General features: G+C 35.9%; 2 protein-coding genes across 3 annotated transcripts; both read left to right on the top strand.

Annotated features, from left to right (window-relative positions):
• Window positions 1-588: 588 nt before the first annotated feature.
• Window positions 589-2,612, top strand: LOC101314988 (DNA-directed RNA polymerases I, II, and III subunit RPABC3-like). Of its 2 annotated transcripts, XM_004307016.1 has the most exons (4): window positions 589-734; window positions 807-964; window positions 1,747-1,838; window positions 2,228-2,612. In XM_004307016.1, the coding sequence occupies exons 1-4, from the start codon at window positions 662-664 to the stop codon at window positions 2,337-2,339; spliced, it is 435 nt and encodes a 144-aa protein (XP_004307064.1). In that variant the 5' UTR covers window positions 589-661; the 3' UTR covers window positions 2,340-2,612. The 2 variants fall into 2 exon arrangements, with proteins under 2 accessions (XP_004307064.1, XP_004307063.1); XM_004307015.1 differs by having other exon boundaries at window positions 607-964.
• Window positions 2,613-3,504: 892 nt separating this feature from the next.
• LOC101311333 (probable sodium/metabolite cotransporter BASS4, chloroplastic-like) lies at window positions 3,505-10,664 on the top strand. Its single transcript, XM_004308511.1, has 14 exons — window positions 3,505-3,639; window positions 3,720-3,825; window positions 3,898-4,005; window positions 4,110-4,177; window positions 4,712-4,790; window positions 6,478-6,536; window positions 6,650-6,718; window positions 6,838-6,951; window positions 7,598-7,619; window positions 8,622-8,689; window positions 9,018-9,103; window positions 9,835-9,964; window positions 10,155-10,256; window positions 10,325-10,664. Exons 1-14 carry the CDS (start codon window positions 3,505-3,507, stop codon window positions 10,400-10,402), a joined length of 1,224 nt encoding a protein of 407 aa, XP_004308559.1. The 3' UTR covers window positions 10,403-10,664.
• The last annotated feature ends 8,601 nt before the right edge of the window (window positions 10,665-19,265 follow it).

The following is a 19,265-nucleotide window of genomic DNA, read 5'->3' as shown; positions in this document are numbered from 1 at the left end:
GGACAGACCCTTTCGGGCAGATCTATCGCTATGTTATTTGCTCTCTGCACATGCTTGAGCTGCAATGAATTAATACTGCCATGACTTAATGCTGCAATGAAGTAATGCTGGAGTTCCTAAAGGTGGAACTCAGTAGCCCCATTCTCAATCAAGTTCACAAGTGCTGCTGAATCACATTCCACTTCAACATTAGTAATTTGGAAGTCACAAGCAAAATTTTGAGACCATGGAAAATGCTCCAAGATGACGGTTCCAGTTTCCACCATAAACCATCACGCCAATAGAACCAAAAGTAGTTCTTGAAGTTATATCCCAAAAAAAAACAACATTGTAGGTCTTAAAGTGAACACCAGAAAAATGCATCTAAATATCATCTTGCAACTCCATTTCCATATAAGCTAATAAAGAACTGCGAGTAGAGAAAGGAAAAGGAAATATAAGGAATGTCAATCAAGAAGACAGTGCAATAATATTTGTTCTGGTCTCGAATAATTAACAAATTCGTAAAGAAGAGGGACTTTGTCCGTAATATTTCAAAGATAAGAGCCCCACCATGATTGTAAATAGGCATTTATAAAAGGGTTAAGGGTTTACGCATCTGGGGCCTCCCATAAAAGTAGCTTCAATCTCTCTTCTCTGTTGCTCACAGCAATCGCTCAGGATGGTGGATCGTCTTTTCGAGGACATATTTGAGGTCCTGCGATTGAACCCAGATGGCAAAAAGTTCGATAAAGGTATCATCATCATCTGTTTTCTTCGATTTTATGCATCAAAATTGTTTTCACTCAAACTCGAACTGTTGGTAGTAACCCGAGTTGAAGCAAAGAGTGAGACTTGCGACATGTTCATGCACCTTGACGTGAATTCCGAGGTGTACCCCATCAAAGAAGGCGAGAAATTCTCCATGGCTCTCACCTCTACCCTCAATCTTGATGGCACCCCTGACTCTGGCTATTTCACCCCGGTAATTGTTACTCTCATTTATTATGTGCTACTTTGCTTGAGGTTTATACCTTTTGTTTCAATGTATGTTTAGTTTAAATATGAGGCTGTATGGTGATTTAGTACCGGCTGATTTACGGTGTAAAATGTGTGTGGATGTTATTCATGAGGCTACCATGTGTATAGATGTATTTTTTGTCTCGTTGTAGACTTCTGTTGCGGCTGATCTTCTGGTGTTCTCAAGGTTGTACTACTGTTCTTTTGGATGGATGCAACTGTGGAGACATTTTAACAATTCAAACCAATTGATTGGTGGTAGGGGAAAAACTTGTTTGTGTTCTCTTTATTTGGAGTTACATAATTCATCCTTCGACAATGTTTTAGCTGTAGGAAATGTGTGGGGATAATTTTGCTTTAAGGAGGATGGTGTATTATGTCGGTTAATAGAAAGGAAAATAGCAATGACTGCTTCCAGAACCCAAAGGTTTGAGTTAAAGGTTGGAGCTAACTTCAAAGAAATGTTATATATCTGAATGCTTTTTTATGTATACACAGATACACACAGCTTTGTTATGGTTATATTGTAATACACATTTTGCCAATACCATAACTTTTGCACTTTCAGTTGGTAGCTGGTACTGTATTTGATCATCTTTAATAATTGACAATGATTACCAAAGATGACTGCAATTGCTCTGTTTTCTTTAATGACATAGTATCTCCTCCTTGCTTTAAAAGACTTTAGCTTGCAGCTGTATCTGTTTCCATTGTTCAGTTGCTTACAAAATCATATTTCTTTGTCAGGGAAATCGCAAGACATTGGCTGATGAATATGAATATGTCATGCAAGGGAAACTTTACAAAATTTCAGAAGGCTCTAAACGTGATCCTAAAGCGTATGTATTACTTCTTCTTTTTTCCAGAATCTTTCATTATTTGTTCACTAAAGCAGGAAAGTTAATGCATTGGGTTATATACCAGATGGTAAGGGAGGGTGGGATAGTTGGTTACGATTATGAGAGGTCCTTTGAAAAAGTCTTTAGCTATTTAGGAGGTGGGGAGATTAGCTATTTAGGAGAGGGGTCTCCCCCCACCACCGGCGGGAAATTGGTTAAGATTAGCTGTTTAGAAATGGTATAAGCTCACATCAACCTGGAAAAATTTATATCAAATTCTTGTAATTGTTCAATATATCCTAAAACAACATTTTCTCCATTTAAATTTTCATGAAAAAAGACATGATTATCAGAAAATTTGGTTTTGTTTTTTTGTTTTTTGTCTCCAGGGAGGTAAATGCTTCATTTGGTGGCCTTCTAATGATGCTGAAGGGGGAATCCGCTCAATTCAAGAACTTTGAACTTGATCAGAGGTTGTTTCTCCTGATTAGGAAGCTGTGAATCTCTATGGAATTGCTTGTAGTGCTGTCCTGATATGTCTTTAACTTCGTTCAGAACTCTGACAGTTGACATTTGGTTAGGATGAGTACAGCTTACATAAACCTGTTGTCACTGCATCTATTTTAAGTGGTGTGGATGTGTGGTATCATTTAGAGACATGAATGGTAGGGCAGGTTACAGCTTTATGAAACTCGTTTTTATTTAGCTTATTATTTTATGAAATTTAACTATAAAATAAAAGTTTTGGCAAAACTATGCCGTATTACTTTAATTTAGAATATAAATACTTAAGCACAATCTGCTTCAAAGTCTACAACCTTCTAACTCGTACATTTCTCATGTAATGCAAACTCATTGACCAAATTCTCCAAATCATTAATAGACAACATGAAGAGAATTATCTTTTGATTGAGACGTACAAGCGCAAGATAGATAGTTTCACGAACTAACCTTGTTTGTTTCACGGAAAGTAAGTACCATGATAGGAAAGTTGTTCAATTCTTGCATTTGGGAAAGCTAAAGACTTTCTTGATTGAAGGGAAAATACGAGGGAAAGTGGTTTCTTTTAAAATCCAATGGAACCATTTTTTTTCTTTGTTTCCCTGTATTTATTACTCACATCATAATATTTTATTATATTTTTTTTACTTTCTCAACGACTTTCCTTGCGTTACTAAACATCAGAATAAAAACTCTCTCGTTCACTTTTCTTTCCTATGAGAGAGAGGAAGTAACTACTTTTTTTTCCGCAAACCAAACGAGGTCTAAAAGGTGCACATGGTACTCATACCGTAAGCCAGTAGCGGTGCCATGGTTAGCAATCGTAGCGGCGTTGCCTGCCTTGAGTGGTGAAGACGGCGCTCGGTTGTGGTATAAGGGTGCCGATCCACTATCTCACATTACTCACTGGGCTGATCATATGCTTTGCTTCGTTCAACATATACATAGGGTTAAACGATACAATAAGATTACGTATTAAATCAAAAATACGTAATCTTATTGTACAAGAGATCGTATATACGGTACTAAACACACAAATACTACAATTTTTCCCATCAAAAATCAAAATAACTTATAGGAATAGACAATTGTACCCCCCAGTTCCAAAACATTGTTGAAAAATGAGTTTTGGAAAAAGAAGAGAGTGATACCGGGAGTGGAGCGCATGGCGGGAATCATCCTCCAAACCCTACATCTCACTCCTCCGCCCACCAAAATCCTCTCCTTCTCTCGCCGACTCTCGCCTTCTCCTCCGTCATTCCGGTTCGAAACCCGCTCCTCCGTCCGAGCCTGCCACCAGGTCCTCTCTTCACTTCCTTTCTGCTTTTGATTGTTTGGACTTGGTTTTTGTAGAAATGTGAATGCCTTTGCCTGGTTCAGATAGATGGTAATGGAAACAAAGCGGATAAGCCCTCCGATTCGCTTGAGGGCTTGAATTGGGCTAAACCATTGTCCAATTTCGCGGCCAATAATTTTCTCCCAATAGGTGATTTTCATGACTCTCTATGTTTGCATATCTTACTTGATTGCATTTGCATGACTAAATGTTTGTGTGCAGCTCTTGTTGGTGGCGTGGCGTTGGGTTTTGCAAATCCAACCCTAGGTTGTCTTGCTGATTCATATTCTCTCTCGAAATTTAGCACATTTGGGATTTTTATCATCTCAGGTTCGATTGTTTTCAGTGTTGTTGTAACAGTCTTTTTATGTTTGTCTTATAATTCTGTAATTTACGCCCCCGCACTTAATGATTGTTTGTATTTGATGGCACAGGGTTAACCTTGCACACTGGTGAAATTATTGCTGCTGCAGACGCATGGCCTGTTGGATTCTTCGGGCTTGTATGACCACCTCAATGTCTCATGTCTTTTACTTGTTGCACACCAGCTCACACACATCACGCCTACTGTTGTTCCTTTATATTTCGGGAAACAGCAAAGTCATGATTGCTTTTGTTTTATTTGTTCCTGCATATTGTGGTTTGACATCATTTCCTGGATCATTTTTTTTGTAATAAGATGCATAGTCTTTTATGCCTTGATATATAAACTTGGCATAGCTTGAACTGGCAAAAGTACTTTGGAACAAGATCTCATAGCTAATAGCGGGGTTTCTTTTACTGTTCTTTTACTTTGGAACAAGATCTCATAGCTGATAGCTGATACCTTCATCTCTCTTATTATGCAATTTTTGGATATCACCTGAAGTGAAATTTACTTGAATCTGGCTAGTCTGTTACCCAGATTGTTGGTGCCTTGATCAATGTTACACAGAAATCTATTGGTCCACTTACATGGACATTTCATTTATGCTGACCAATATGTTATGACATGATCTCCATTACTCGTGCATAAAATCTACTGTTATTAATCCAGGTCTCCATCTTATTATTTACTCCATATTTTTCGAGGGTAATATTGCAACTGCCGCTCCAACCTCAAGAATTTGTTAGAGGTTTGGTAACTGAACTTATTTTCACATATAGAGTTGGTTGGAGGACAATACTGTTATTCCAATGTTAGTGTGTAATTAATATGAAGAATGCTGAATGACATGCTATGAGGTTTTGGACCTGTTCTATATCGAAGTTCATTATGAATTTTAGTGGCAAACAGTTTTTTGTGGAAAAGAAATTGAAAAGTCCATATTTAATGGCAAGTTATTATACTGTTGTGAGGTTTAAAGTCTTTTGTTGATTATTGAAAAGTTGGTCTCTAAGTGTCTTGCAGGTCAGAAAGTCGTGTTAGAGAGAATAATTTCTTCCGAGGGATTCCTTTTAGGGCTAGGATTATCTCTTTCCTTTAAATCATTCTTGTTCATGCTGGCAATTTATGGTTAGAGTCTGAATGATGCTGTGTGACTTAGGTTGATATGTAAATTGAACAATGACCATTGGAGAAAGAAATGACAAGAATTGAGTGAACTACTTGTGTTAGGAATATTATCATGTATTTTTTGGATGGTGGCTCAAGTTAATGCAAATAAATTACTATACTCTAGCTAGCATAGGACAGGTCACTTTTCTTTCCATGTAAAGAGGCCGCGGCATAACTTTGCATGAGATATTAAGTGAAGGAGTAAATTTCTCCAAATTTTTTGGCTTCCAAGTTTCCCTTCAACAGTTGGGAAACTTACCCACAAGCTACTGTTGCAAAATGACTATCCGCCTATGCATAGAAATCAAAGCAATGCTTTTCAACCAACCAGAAATTCCTCTGTCAAGTTTGAGTGTTGTTTCTTTATTGCAGTTTGAGAGGATTAGTTGAAATTTGAGAGAATGGTGTACAATGGTTAGGACTTGGGTTTAGAATGTTAAATTAGACTGGTTTAAACATATACTATTTCATTTTGTCATGAGTAGTAATGGAAGGTCCATGATTATGCTCCAACAAATTACGTCACCACCAATTTATGCATGGTACAAAGCTTTGATTTACCTTTCAGTTACTTGACCATACTGAACCTAAATTAGTGTATAGAAGAATACTTCCTATAGACAGTAACATAATACTGTACATCAGGTAAACTTACAGAGTTTTCGGTCTTTTGGACCATTGTCTCCTTTTTCTTTTCGGAATCCATGAATCTAGTCTCAGAGTTTAATAATTCAAATTTGAAAAGAATAGAGGAAACTCTGTGTGGCTAAAGACCATTGAGGGGAGGAGGTGATGACATATTAGATACTGTAATATGCAGTTTACCTTTATATGGGATCATGTTATCCCGACCATGGCAAGACATTTTAGTCTAATGTTAAAGACTTAAGATCAATATTTGTGACACAATTTGTCTATTGAATGAAGGAAAGCTCTAAAAAATTGCATGTAGTTGTAGTTTCTTAGCTATATTCGTTCAGTTAGGAAGTTTTGCATGTGTACTTTTTTCTTTTTTTTTGGGAAAGACTTCTAGAGCATTATTCTCATGGTCCTCTTTTGTTCATGTCTTCGAGTCAACGAAAAGATTGGAAAAGTAGTTTCATTCAGGGTTGCTTGATCAAAGGCTCCAATGGTTTTAACTCCTTTCTACATTCTGGCTTGGCTCGAGAGTAATTTAGTCTGTTGTCTTGTTAATAGAATCATGATAATCAGTCATCTGGTCTTTCTGAAGATTTGAAAAATCACATGGTATTCCTCTTATGTAGGGCTTGCAATATTTTGCTGTATGCCAACTACGTTATCAAGTGGAGTGGCACTTACTCAGGTATGCTTCCTTTGTCTAAAATCGTATATGAAGACTTCTGTTATTCTACTAGTCTACACGCAGTTTTTACAAGTATTGGGGTTTTAACGAAAGGTTTGCAACTTCAAATGCAGTTAGCTGGGGCCAATACTGCTCTGGCTCTTGCAATGACAGTCGTCTCTAATCTGTTGGGAATCTTGATTGTGAGTTTCATAGTTTCTGTCAGTTGTTGCACTTTTATACTTGAATATATATGTTGTTTTGCTGCCCTGGATTTAGGTTTCTGGTGATTCTGTAAGCATATGATGCATCTCTCTTTCAGGTCCCATTTTCTATATCAAAATTCATTGCTGACGGAGTTGGTGTATCTGTTCCAACTAAGCAGCTATTCAAAAGTCTTGTTCTCACGTTGTTGATACCCCTAATATTGGGGAAGGTAAAAGCCTCATAATCCTACTCGTCATACCATATCGGTGGTAGAGAAAAAGAAACACTGAGGGTTCCAGTTCCAGTTTGTTTCTGAATTAACAAAGTATTTTCAAATTGTCTGAAAGAACAAAATAAAAAACCAGAGGATTAATTCCAAAAATACCACATTTTAGTGTGCCACGTTTAAAACTTAACAAAGCAGCTGTTATGCATTTAAACATATGTCTAACATCAGTTGGTCACTTTAGCATTGTCCTCAGTTTAACGAAACATCAACTGCGACATCATGTAGTTTAGTAATTAATTAGCATTATTTATATTCATATAAGCAGAAATCTGAGTATATGCATAGAATTTGAAAATTAGCCACTGTAATCAGGTCACCAGTGGGTATTAAACCAAGGAAAGTGGGGTCATGGGGTAGAAAATTCTGATACCATCATATATTGTTTTTAGCATTCTTTCCAATCTCACCTCTCGTTAATTTGCATGTCATATAGTAGGCGTGTAAGTAGGCGTGTAATGTGATATTATGCCCTTCCGTGAGATATTGGTGGTGCATAGGTCTTCTGTTGTAGAAACAGAATAATGAAATTATCTACCTTATATTTGTGTTTTATAATTCATATTAACTTTTCGGTTTTCTTCAACAGATTTTTCGAGAATCTTTCAGAGGTATGTTCCATTCTTTTCTTTCAGTTCTACTACTACATGTTCTTTTTATCGTTGGTAGACTGGCACACTGACACTTTTTTTTGGTAATTATAAAGAGCATGGGAGTTCATTGGAGCTGATTATTCAGTGCTATAGCTGAGACACCATAGATAAAAACTAACAGTCTCATAACAAATAACTTGCTTATATATAGACATATGTTAACAGGAATATAGCACAAAAAGTTGATCTCAAAAATAGTGGCCTGATTTTAACTTGATGCTAAATTTATATTCTAACTATTTTTTTGATTCCAAAACAGTGATTCAACACTCGGCCTCCTTTATGGTTGGGAAATAGTATCTGTAGTTAGCAACAATGGGTTAGTAGAACTGGTCCGGCCTACGATTTGCTCCCATGTGGTCTGGGATTCCAACCTCTTCACAGTACCACAATCTAGCTATTTGCTAGAGTGGGTTCGGCAAGAGGCACCGGTTTCCAGCCCAGCAGCAAAGCTGGTTTGGGGATTTTTGGGTGCCAAATAAATAAATAAATAATATATTCAGTTTCTGTTAGTAATTTCGTTTAAAATGGCAGAAAAGTCCTCTGGAATAATTTAAATTTGCCAAATCTCAGGACTCAACCCATCTTTAGCACCCTACAATTTAACATTCTTCTTCGTTTAAAGGAAATAACTTGATTGCACAAGCAATCTTGCATGGTTTCACTTCTCTAAAGAGTGTTAGAAAGTTAAGAATCAGTCAGAAACCTAACTGTTTATATAGTCAAGCACTCAAACATACAACGTGCTTGCAAACAAAACTGTACTATAGATTTCAAATATGTATTAAATAGCTCTAAGCCAATCCTTGTTTGGATATGTGTTCGAGAAGGCTTCATCAGGTTTAGAAAATACCAAATTTTCTTGTGTAAGCAGTATGAATTGTGATGTTAATGCAAAAATTTATATTTAGTCACACTTATCTTATGTTTAGGGTCTGTCTTTTGTGATGTGCATTGTAGGTGTCGCGGACTTTGTTGATCAGAACCGTAAAAATCTTTCCAAGATCAGTGCAATTCTCCTCAGTTTAGTAAGAACAATGCCCTCATGTCAAATTTTGCTATATGTTCATTAGTTTTGATTACTGTCACACTATTTAATGGCCTCTTTAACCATGATATGACATTTGCTAGTTATACCTAAGACATGTGTAGTTGGTATGCATCCTAATTGAAAGAAACGTAAATTAACCTGTCAGTGTTCCCGCATCTTCAAACCGAAGATGTTGAATATTCAGTGTACAGATCATTGCACAATTAAGATTTTTAATGTCTTAGGATGTGTATCGTCTTAATGGTTTATGTAGGCAGCAGTTTTGAAGAACATATGTTTTAAACTTTATTTTGATGATTATTCAGGTGCCATGGATGCAAGTTAGCAGGTCAAGGTCACTGTTGTTGATGGTTAAGCCTGCAGTTTTTCTTGGGGCCATTGGAATGGGAATGTATGATATTCAGTCTTAAGTTTATTGCTTCTGTATTGTATCACTAGTTTCATGTTTTGATATCAACTTATTTCCATCACTCATTCAGTTTAATTGTATTGATCAGCCTTAAAATTAACAATTTTCATGCCTTTCAGTTCTAGGACTTTTAGTTTACTCCTAGCCATTCTTAGTTATTATCATACAAAATGTTTAAAGTGAGGGATCCTTTACAGGCTTTGAAGATTGTTTAACATAAAGTAATCTAACTCTGGAGGGTTAACAAAATTTCTATCCTTTATCACTTTTCCTTGAATCACATGAGTGGCAATATAACTTCACAGATTACAGATTTAATTAACATTTCTAAACGTTCAGACATTTAAAATTGAAGATTTCAGTCCTTTCTATCAAAAATAATTTCCCTGGTACAGCAGACATGCCCGGAAAACTTCTTAGGCAGTGAAAATTTTCTGTAAGTGTACAACTGATATGAAACCCTATTATTACCATGTGCTCTTCTGAGTTCCGTGGCATTTGGGTCCAATATCCTTGTGAATCCGTAAGTGCACTCAACATGAGTAGATTTATTTGAAATTCCTTAGCTTAGGGTGTTCCAAGTGCCACACCTCATTTGCATTAGAAAAGCAGAAGAAATGATGTATGTGGATGGCGAATCACAATGTCTGTCATCATAACTTGATTATCTCAACTTGATTAGCTTGTATTTACATTATAATCTTGTATTGCAGACTTCTGCATCTCCTCTTGTTAGCCTTTAATGCTGTTGCTGTTAAGAGCCTCGCAGCTGTTTCTGGTGGTAATCAATCAGAATTTTCGAAGAAGGAAAATGCAAATGCTGTTCTCCTTGTTGCAAGCCAGGTGAGTGAGTGTGTTTTTGAGATAGTTACTTTTCCATATGTATGACCTATAAGACAAAAGACATTTTTCAACATTTTAGTTTCTTTCATCAGTTATGAAATGCATCTCCCCTCCACCTCTTGAACGGACAATTTCAAAAACTTTTTGGGGGCTTTCTTTGATAAAATACTTGAGTATGCTTTTTTGGCAGAAAACTCTGCCTGTAATGGTGGCTGTGGTTGAGCAACTAGGTGGTGCACTTGGTGAATCTGGTTTACTTGTTCTTCCTTGTGTTGCAGCACATTTAAATCAGGTATTTCGTACATCCAGTCATCTTTGTTTTCTTATTTCTTAATTTCTAACTGACAATTATTGTTACAGATTATTCTGGACTCTATTCTTGTAAATTACTGGCGTCGCAAAGATCTGTTATCGACGAACAATGCCAAGGTATCATGAATATCGGGAATGTGGCTCAAAACTGCACAAGGTCGCATGTACATAGTTACATTATTAGTAATTAGAATAGTTCAGTTTGATATGTTGTATTCATTGTTTGTATCCAATGGACGTATATGTCCGGTGCTTTGAAACAAGAAACCCTTTTTCTTTTTTTTTCAATTCTATTTCTCTCTGGAAATTGAGATTTGAACCACGACTTAATAACCTTTAGATTTAATTTGGTTGGCTTCTCCAAAGAATATAATACTCACTCTTTTAGAAGGGACAGTCTACACGAATCATTATATGAAGGCTGCAACCTATGAAGCCAACTTTGTCATTTTCATGCGTCATGTTTAGACGTAAACACGTTTGAAATTCAACATTTCAACTAGTGGTAGAACAGTTGAAAAGAACGAATATGACTACTGGTGGTATTCACATTTGCATATGCGTATACAGATGGAACATTTTAAGTTGGTATCAAATATTTAAATTACTCTTTAGATCATTGAAAATAACGATAATAAAAACAAAAAACAACCTATCACACTGTGTTTAATCGTGTTTGAGATATGGAACATCTTAATGGTTACATCCATAGGGGTGTTGATCGTGACGCAAACAATAGCAGTTAATGTTCGATATGGATTCATCGTTTAGTTTGTTACATGAGTGTGCGCTTATAAGGTATGTCGAAATGACTAATCAGAATTAGAGTTATCATAGTATTGTATGTTAATTTTTTATTTATTTTTGTCTCATTAATCTCTGTAGGTTATTGTAAATTTTTTTCTATCCCTATCCCTGTGAGCCATTAAAATACTGATATGTGTTCTGTCACATCATCCTATTTAACTGCTTAACAGAGTTAGAGTTAAAATGAAACAATGAGAAAATATATATATTTTTTATTTTATAATAATTCATTAAAGAGCCTCACGAACCCAGGTGCAACATGTTAATTGATCAAAGGAAATACCTGGAGATCTTGTGCAAAAGCTCTTTCATAGCATCCAATTTCTAAGAGACTTGAAATTCACCGACGTTTTCTTCCCACATCATAAAAGGTAGTAACAACAATTCAGCAAATCCAGGATCAAATTCATCTTCGCTTTGTTTCGTTTTGGTCGAATCTTTGTTTGTTCCTCTCATTGATCTCAAAGATTCCAACATTTTCCCCATTTCAAAAACCCACAAAATCTTCTGCCCTTCTCTCTAATATCGACTGGGTTTACTGGATTTCACCAAAAGGGTTAAAGCCTTGTCTCTCTAATCTCAATTTCATGTGGTTGATTAAGTCCTCGACTGCGCGGTGGAAGAGAATGCCCTACAGGGAAGAGCCTGCCCTGAAATCTGGATTGGCTTTGATATTCCTGAAAGACCCAAACCCAAATTCTGGGAGATGGGGAAGATCATTATTAATGGGTTCCTTTGAATTTCATGGTCGGAGAAGTTTTGGTGGGGATGATATCCGTAGTGCTCAATGATGATGATTGGATTGGGATCTTGGTTAATAGATTTGGATGATATAATCGATTGGCTAGGGATTTGGTAAATTTCTGTTGCTGTACTCTCTGTATGGAGGGAGGAAAATGTTACTGAAAGTCTTTATCTTTCAGAAATCATGTTTGCAACTTTTCTTACCTAACTTGCTTTTGCAGTACATCTAACATGATTGAAAGACTTCTACTATGGAAGTAGATCTCCGTAAATTGGATCTTTAAAGACTACATTAGGTCAATCGCCAAAAAGAAAAACTGCCTTAGGTCATTTATGAAAAAAAAAATAATATATATATATATATATATATATGAGAAGAGAATTAGTACTGGAGGAAAGAAAGATGATGAACATAAGAAAGAATTTACAGAAGGCGTTTAATACTTCGATTTGATGCATTACACGAATATTTTGCTGTTTTTTTTTCTTTAAATACCTTAAAATATTTTGTAATATTTTGAGTTAAGTCTTAGAAAGTCTCTTATTACAAAATATTTTAAGGGCTAAATAAATCACCCCGTCATTTTTTTTAAACGAAATGTAACAAATAAATGAGAAAAGACAACTAGTAACTTAGCAGCATAGGAATTGTGAAAAAGGTAACGACATCTTGGTGAACTCTTTAACTATGAAGCTTTGGAATGCTGAAAAAGACGAGATATTATGGAGGATACTGATGGATGTCTTGTCCTAAACGTTTTTGCTCCTGATCCAAGAGAGCATGTCACTCCCTCGATCATTTGAGAACATTTTCCTTGAGGATTTAATCTATGCTTGAGAGACAAGTTGTTTCTTGGTTATTTTTATTTTTTTTGGGTAGTTTTGTTCTCTTGTGGATTTTGAATGTCGTAGGATGTGTATCGTCTTATGGTTTATTTAGGCGATCATTATTGTTGATGTTGTTTTTATTTTTCTTCTTTTTCCAATTTTGAAGAACATATGTTTTAAATTTTATCTTGATGATTATTCAGGTGTCATGGATACAAGTTAGCCTGTCAAGGTCACTGTTGTTGATGGTTAAGCCTGCAGTTTTTATGGGGCCATTGGAATGGGAATGTACGATATTCGGTCTAAGTTTATTGCTTCTTTATTGTATCACTAGTTTCATGTTTTGATATCAACTTATTTTCCATCACTCATTCAATTTAATTGTATTGATCAGCCTTAAAGTTAACAATTATCATGCTTTTCAGTTCTACTCCTAAAGACTAAATACGTTAGTACCTAAAGACTCGACGGTGGAGATGTGAAAATTCAAACGAAAAGTTTGTATAAAGTGGAAATCTACATAGTAAGAATAAATACGGACATTCTTAGCCAAGAAAGTTTGTGTGTGTGTATATATACATAAAGATATATACAGTTCATTCCAGAATGGAACACCACTTTGAAATCTATGTCTTGTTTTCTTATTTCTTAATTTCTAACTGACAATTTTTGTTACAGATTATTCTGAACTCTATTCTTGGGAATTACTGGCGTTGCAAAGATATGTTATCGACGAGCAATGCCAAGGTATCATGAATATCGGGAATGTGGCTCAAAATTGCGCAAGGTTGCAAGTACATAGTTACATTATTAGTAATTAGAATAGTTCAGTTTGATATGTTGTATTCATTGTTTATTGCATATATTGTATCCATCAAGACGCAATTCTTGTGCTTTGTATGTCCGATGGGCAACTGTGTATAAAGACGTTATGCTTTGAATCAAGAAACCTTTTTTCTTTCATTTCTATTTCTCTGTAGAAATTGAGATTTGAACCACCACTTAGTAACCTTTAGATCTAATTTGGTTGGTTTCTCCAAAGAATGATAATACTCACTCTTTTAGAAGGGACAATTTACACGAATCATTATAAAAAGCAACCTGTGAAGTCAATTTTGTCATTTTCATGCGTCACGTTTAGACCTAAACACATTTGAATTCAACATTTCAACTAATGGTAACACAGTTGGAAAGAACAAATATTTCTACTAGTGGTATTCACATTTGCATATGCGTACATAGATGGAACATTTAAAGTTGATATCAAATATTTAAATTACTCTTTAGATCTTTGAAAAGAAAGATAATAGAAACAAAAAAACAATCTATCACACTATGTTTAATCGTGTTTGAGATATGGTACATCTTGATGGGTACATGCATAAGGGTGTTGATCGTGACCCAAACAATAGCATATAATGTATGTGTTGATCGTGACCCAAATAGTAGCATATAATGTATGATATAGATTCATGGTTTAGTTTGTTACATGAGTGTGCGTTTATAGGGTATGTCAAAATGGCTAGTCAGAGTTAGAGTTATCATGGTATTGTACGTTAATTTTTTATTTATTTTTGTCTCATTAATTTCTGTATGTTATTGTGAAAGAATATGATGATTATCTTTAAAATAAAATTTAAGTAACCTATGGACTTCTCTGCATTTGTTTGATTTTGGTGGACGATTATTTCTTAGCAATTAAAACAAATAATATTTGATAAAGAAAAGAAAAAGAAAAAAAATTGATAAAGAAAAGAAAAAGGAAAAAAGGGTTACTACTTCTGCCGACCTAGGCTAGCTTTTTATTCAGATTTGAAACAAACTTTGGTAGAGAGAGAGAGAGAGAGAGAGAGTGACCTAATTCCATTCGATTCCATTGCCAGTAAAGCCCGTTTCTTGGATCGGTAAGTCGCTGGGATCGTCTCTCGTCGCTTAATTTCATGTAAGAAGTGGTTCTCTCTCTCTCTCTGTTGCTTCTGAATTTGGGTTTTCAATCAAATAATTGCGGCTCTCAATCTCTCTTTTCTCTCTGTATATTGCATTGCATTTGATTGCCCAATTGTTGCCTTGAAAATAGAGAGATAATTGGTTCGCCATTTATTTGATAGGGTTTAATATGTTGTTGCCGTAGATGCCCGTATTAATATGTTGCCCGTTGCCATCAAAAAGATTGGTATTTATTTGATAGAATGGTGGCCTTGATGCCCATATTCCCAGGGTTGAAGTACCAGTTTTGAATCTTGGTGCTCCCTCTTTTATAGGGGTTGAAGTACCAGTTTTCAAGCCTCTGCCTTGATTCTTTGGATCTATTGACCCAAGAATTACATCAGATTGTTGCCTGAGATTAGGGGTACCCGGTTATGATTCTCTGGGTTATTTTGTTGCCTTTCAAACTTCATTATTCTGCACAAGATTAATATATGTTGCCTTGGATTTTGATTTATCTTGTTGCCTCGGAGATAATACTGTTGCCTTAAAAAGAGAGCGAGAGCTTGCTGCCTGTCTTGTTTCAGTTTACCATTTGATTGGGTCTAACCTGTTTGTGCAAACCAGTCAGACCATGGTGGCAATGATGCCCTTATTTACATATATATTGCCCTGTCCCATGAATTAAACGGTGTGGTTCTGCAAGTTTGAAACTGCATTTGGTAGAATTTCTGGTTTGTCTTTGCTTGAATCTATAAGAATGTTACAATCAAACTGGTGCTCCCTCTTTTTCTGGGGTTGAAGTACCAGTTTTGAAGATTGGTGCTCCCTCTTTTATAGGGGTTGAAGTACCAGTTTTCAAGATTGGATTCACTCTGCCTTGATTCTTTAGATCTTTTGACCCAAGAATTACATCAGATTGTTTCATGAGATTGGGGGTACCCAGTTCATGATTCTGTTGCGTGAGATTTTATTTTTGCCTTTCAAAGTTCATGATTCTGCCTTGATTCTCTGGTGTTGCATATTGACCGAAAAATTGTTGCATGAGAATTGGTGGTGCCCGGTTCATGATTTTGTTGCCTTCGATTATTATGTTACCATCTATTCTATTTCAGTTGCCTTGAATCAATATGTTGCCTTCGGTTTATGAGTTGCCTTCGATTAGTTGGTGATCCTCGGTTCATGTTTCTGCTGCCTGAGACTATTGTTGCCTTCAAGTTTATATTGTTACCATAGAAAGTAACCTTTTATCCCGAAAAAAAGGGTATTGAGAGATTGTTGGAAAGAGAGATTATTGTTGCCTCTAAGATTGTTGCCTTTGAGATTGTTGCCTTTCAAAGTTCTTGATTCGCGAATCTGACCTGAGTGTGGTTATTTGAGCTTGCAAATTCTAATGCAGTGAGCTCGGATAGAGTTAGAGTTATTTTGTTCCTTTCAAACTTCATTATTCTGCACAAGATTAATATATGTTGCCTTGGATTTTGATTTATCTTGTTGCCTCGGAGATAATATTGTTGCCTTAAAAAGAGAGCGAGAGCTTGCTGCCTCTTGTTTCAGTTATCTCGCATAAATGGGTTACCATTTGATAGGGTCTAACCTGTTTGTGCTGTTTATTTCATTTTCTGCAAACCAGTCAGACCATGGTGGCCATGAAGCAGCCCCTATTTCCGGATATATTGCGCTGTCCCAATAATTGAACGGTGCCGTTCTGCAAGTTTGAAACTGTTTTTGGTATAAAACCATTCATGAATTTGCTGTTTGTCTTTGCTTGAATCTATATGAATGTTACAATCAAACTGGTGCTCCCTCTTTTCCTGAGGTTGAAGTACCAGTGTTGAAGATTGGTGCTCCCTCTTTTATGGGGGTATAAGTACCAGTTTTCAAGATTGGATTCACTCTGCCTTGATTCTTTAGATCTTTTGACCCAAGAATTACATCAGATTGTTTCCTGAGATTGTGGGTACCCAGTTATGATTCTGTTGCCTTAGATATTATTCTTCCCTTTCAAATTTCATGAATCTGCCTTGATTCTTTGGTGTTGCCCCTGATATTTTGACCCAATAATTGTTGCATGAGAATTGGTGGTGCCCGGTTCATGATTTTGTTGCCTTTGATTATTATGTTACCTTCTATTCTATTTCAGTTGCCTTGGATCAATATGATCTATGGTTGCTTTTGATTAATATCATGTTGCCTTTGATTTATGTGTCGCCTTCAATTCAACGAGTTGCCTTAAAGTAATATGTTGCCTTCGATTAATTGGTGATGCCCAGTTCATAATTCTGCTCTTATTTGTTGCCTTGAAGTTTATGCTCTTACTATTAGAAAGTAACATTTGATCCCTAAGAAAAAAGGGTATTAAGAGAGTGTGTTGGAAAGAGATATTATTGTTGCCTCTAATGACCTGAGTATTTGTCATTTGAGCTCGCAAATTCTAATGCAGTGAGCTCGGATAGAATTATATCTTTGCCTTTCAAACTTCATTATTCTGCACAAGATTAATATATGTTGCCTTGGATTTTGATTTATCTTGTTGCCTCGGAGATGATACTGTTGCCTTAAAAAGAGAGCGAGAGCTTGCTGCCTCTTGTTTCAATAATCTCGCATAAATGGGTTACCATTTGATAGGGTCTAACTTGTTTGTGCCGTTTATTTCATTTTCTGCAAACTACTCAGACCATGGTGGCCATATATTGCCCTGTCGACCGTTTATGAATTTCTGGTTTGTCTTTGCTTGAATCTATAAGAATGTTACAATCAAACTGGTGCTCCCTCTTTTTCTGGGGTTGAAGTACCAGTTTTGAAGATTGGTGCTCCCTCTTTTATTGGGGTTGAAGTACCAGTTTTCAAGATTGGATTCACTCTGCCTTGATTCTTTAGATCTTTTGACCCAAGAATTACATCAGATTGTTTCATGAGATTGGGGGTACCCAGTTATGATTCTGTTGCCTTAGATTTTATTGTTCCGTTTCAAATTTCATGATTCTGCCTTGATTCTTTGGTGTTGTCCCCGATATTTTGACCCAATAATTGTTGCATGAGAATTGGTGGTGCCCGGTTCATGATTTTGTTGCCTTCGATTATTATGTTACCTTATATTCTATTTCAGTTGCCTTGGATATGATTTATGGGTTGCTTTCGATTAATATCATGTTGCCTTTGATTTATGTGTCCCCTTCAATTCAACGAGTTGCCTTCAAGTGATATGTTGCCTTCGATTAATTGGTGATGCCCAGTTCATAATTCTGCTACCTGAGAGATTATTGTTGCCTTGAAGTTTATGCTCTTACTATTAAAAAGTAACATTCGATCCCTAAAAAAAAGGGTATTAAGAGAGATTGTTGGAAAGAGAGATTATTGTTGCCTCTGAGATTGTTGATCTGACCTGAGTATTTGTCATTTGAGCTCGCAAATTCTAATGCAGTGAGCTCGGATAGAGTTTTTTTGTTGCCTTTCAAACTTCATTATTCTGCCAAAGATTAATATATGTTGCCTTGCATTTTGATTTATCTTGTTGCCTCGGAGATAATATTGTTGCCTTAAAAAAGAGAGTGAGAGCTTGTTGCCTCTTGTTTCAGTTATCTCGCATAAATGGGTTACCATTTGATAGTGTCCAACCTGTTTGTGTCGTTTATTTCATTTTTTGCAAACCAGTTAGACCATGGTGGCCTTGATGCCTCTATTTCCGGATATGTTGCCATGTCCCATGAATTGAACGGTGCCATTCTGCAAGTTTAGTTTGAAACTGCATTTGGTATTTAACCGTTTGTGAATTTATGGTTTGTCTTTGCTTGAATCTATATGAATGTTATGCTCCCTTTTTTTCTGGGGTTGAAGTACCAGTTTTGAAGATTGGTGCTCCCTTTTTTATTGGGGTTGAAGTACCTTTTTTGAAGATTGGATTCTCTCTGTCTTGATTCTTTGGATCTTTTGATACATGAATTACATCAGATTGTTGCCTGAGAAATTATTATTGTCTTTCAAAGTTCATGATTCTCTGGTACTGTTGCCCTTATATTTGGACCCAATAATTGTTGCATGAGAATTGGTAGTGCTCGGTTCATGATTTTGTTACCTTTGATTATTATGTTACGATCTATTTTGTTTGAGTTGTCTTGGATCAATATGTTGCCTTCGATTTATGATTTGCCTTCGATAAATATGTTGTCTTCGATTATTATCATTATATGAAGCCAACTGTGAAGTCAACGTTGTGATTTTCTTGCGAAAGAATATGATGTTTATCTTTAAAATAAGAAAAAAATTATAAACCTCTGTTCTTGTTCTTCTCTGCATTTGTTTGATTTTTATCGAGGATTATTTCTTATCAATTAAAACAAACAAATTTAACAAATATCTGAAAGAAAAGAAAAGGACGTTGTTCTGCCAACCTACTTTTTATTTCATTCAATTAGTGGGGATAACCTTTTTTTCCATTCAATGTCTCTAGAAATTGAGATCTGAACTACCGCTTAATGAGCCTCTAGATCTAACTCGGTTGGGCTTCTCCAAAGAATGATAATGCTCACTTCTTTAAAAGAGGAAATTTACATGAATCATTATATGAAGTAAACCGTGAAGCCAACATTGTCATTTTCTTACATCACGTTTAGACCTAAACACATTTAAGACAAGGAATTCAACAACTCAACTAGTGGTTGATAAATTTCAACTTGTAGTCAGA

This window comes from Fragaria vesca, linkage group LG7, assembly GCF_000184155.1.
Source record: "Fragaria vesca subsp. vesca linkage group LG7, FraVesHawaii_1.0, whole genome shotgun sequence".
Lineage (NCBI taxonomy): Eukaryota > Viridiplantae > Streptophyta > Magnoliopsida > Rosales > Rosaceae > Fragaria > Fragaria vesca.
Note: the sequence above shows the minus strand (reverse complement) of the source record. Positions and strands in the feature narration are given on the sequence as shown.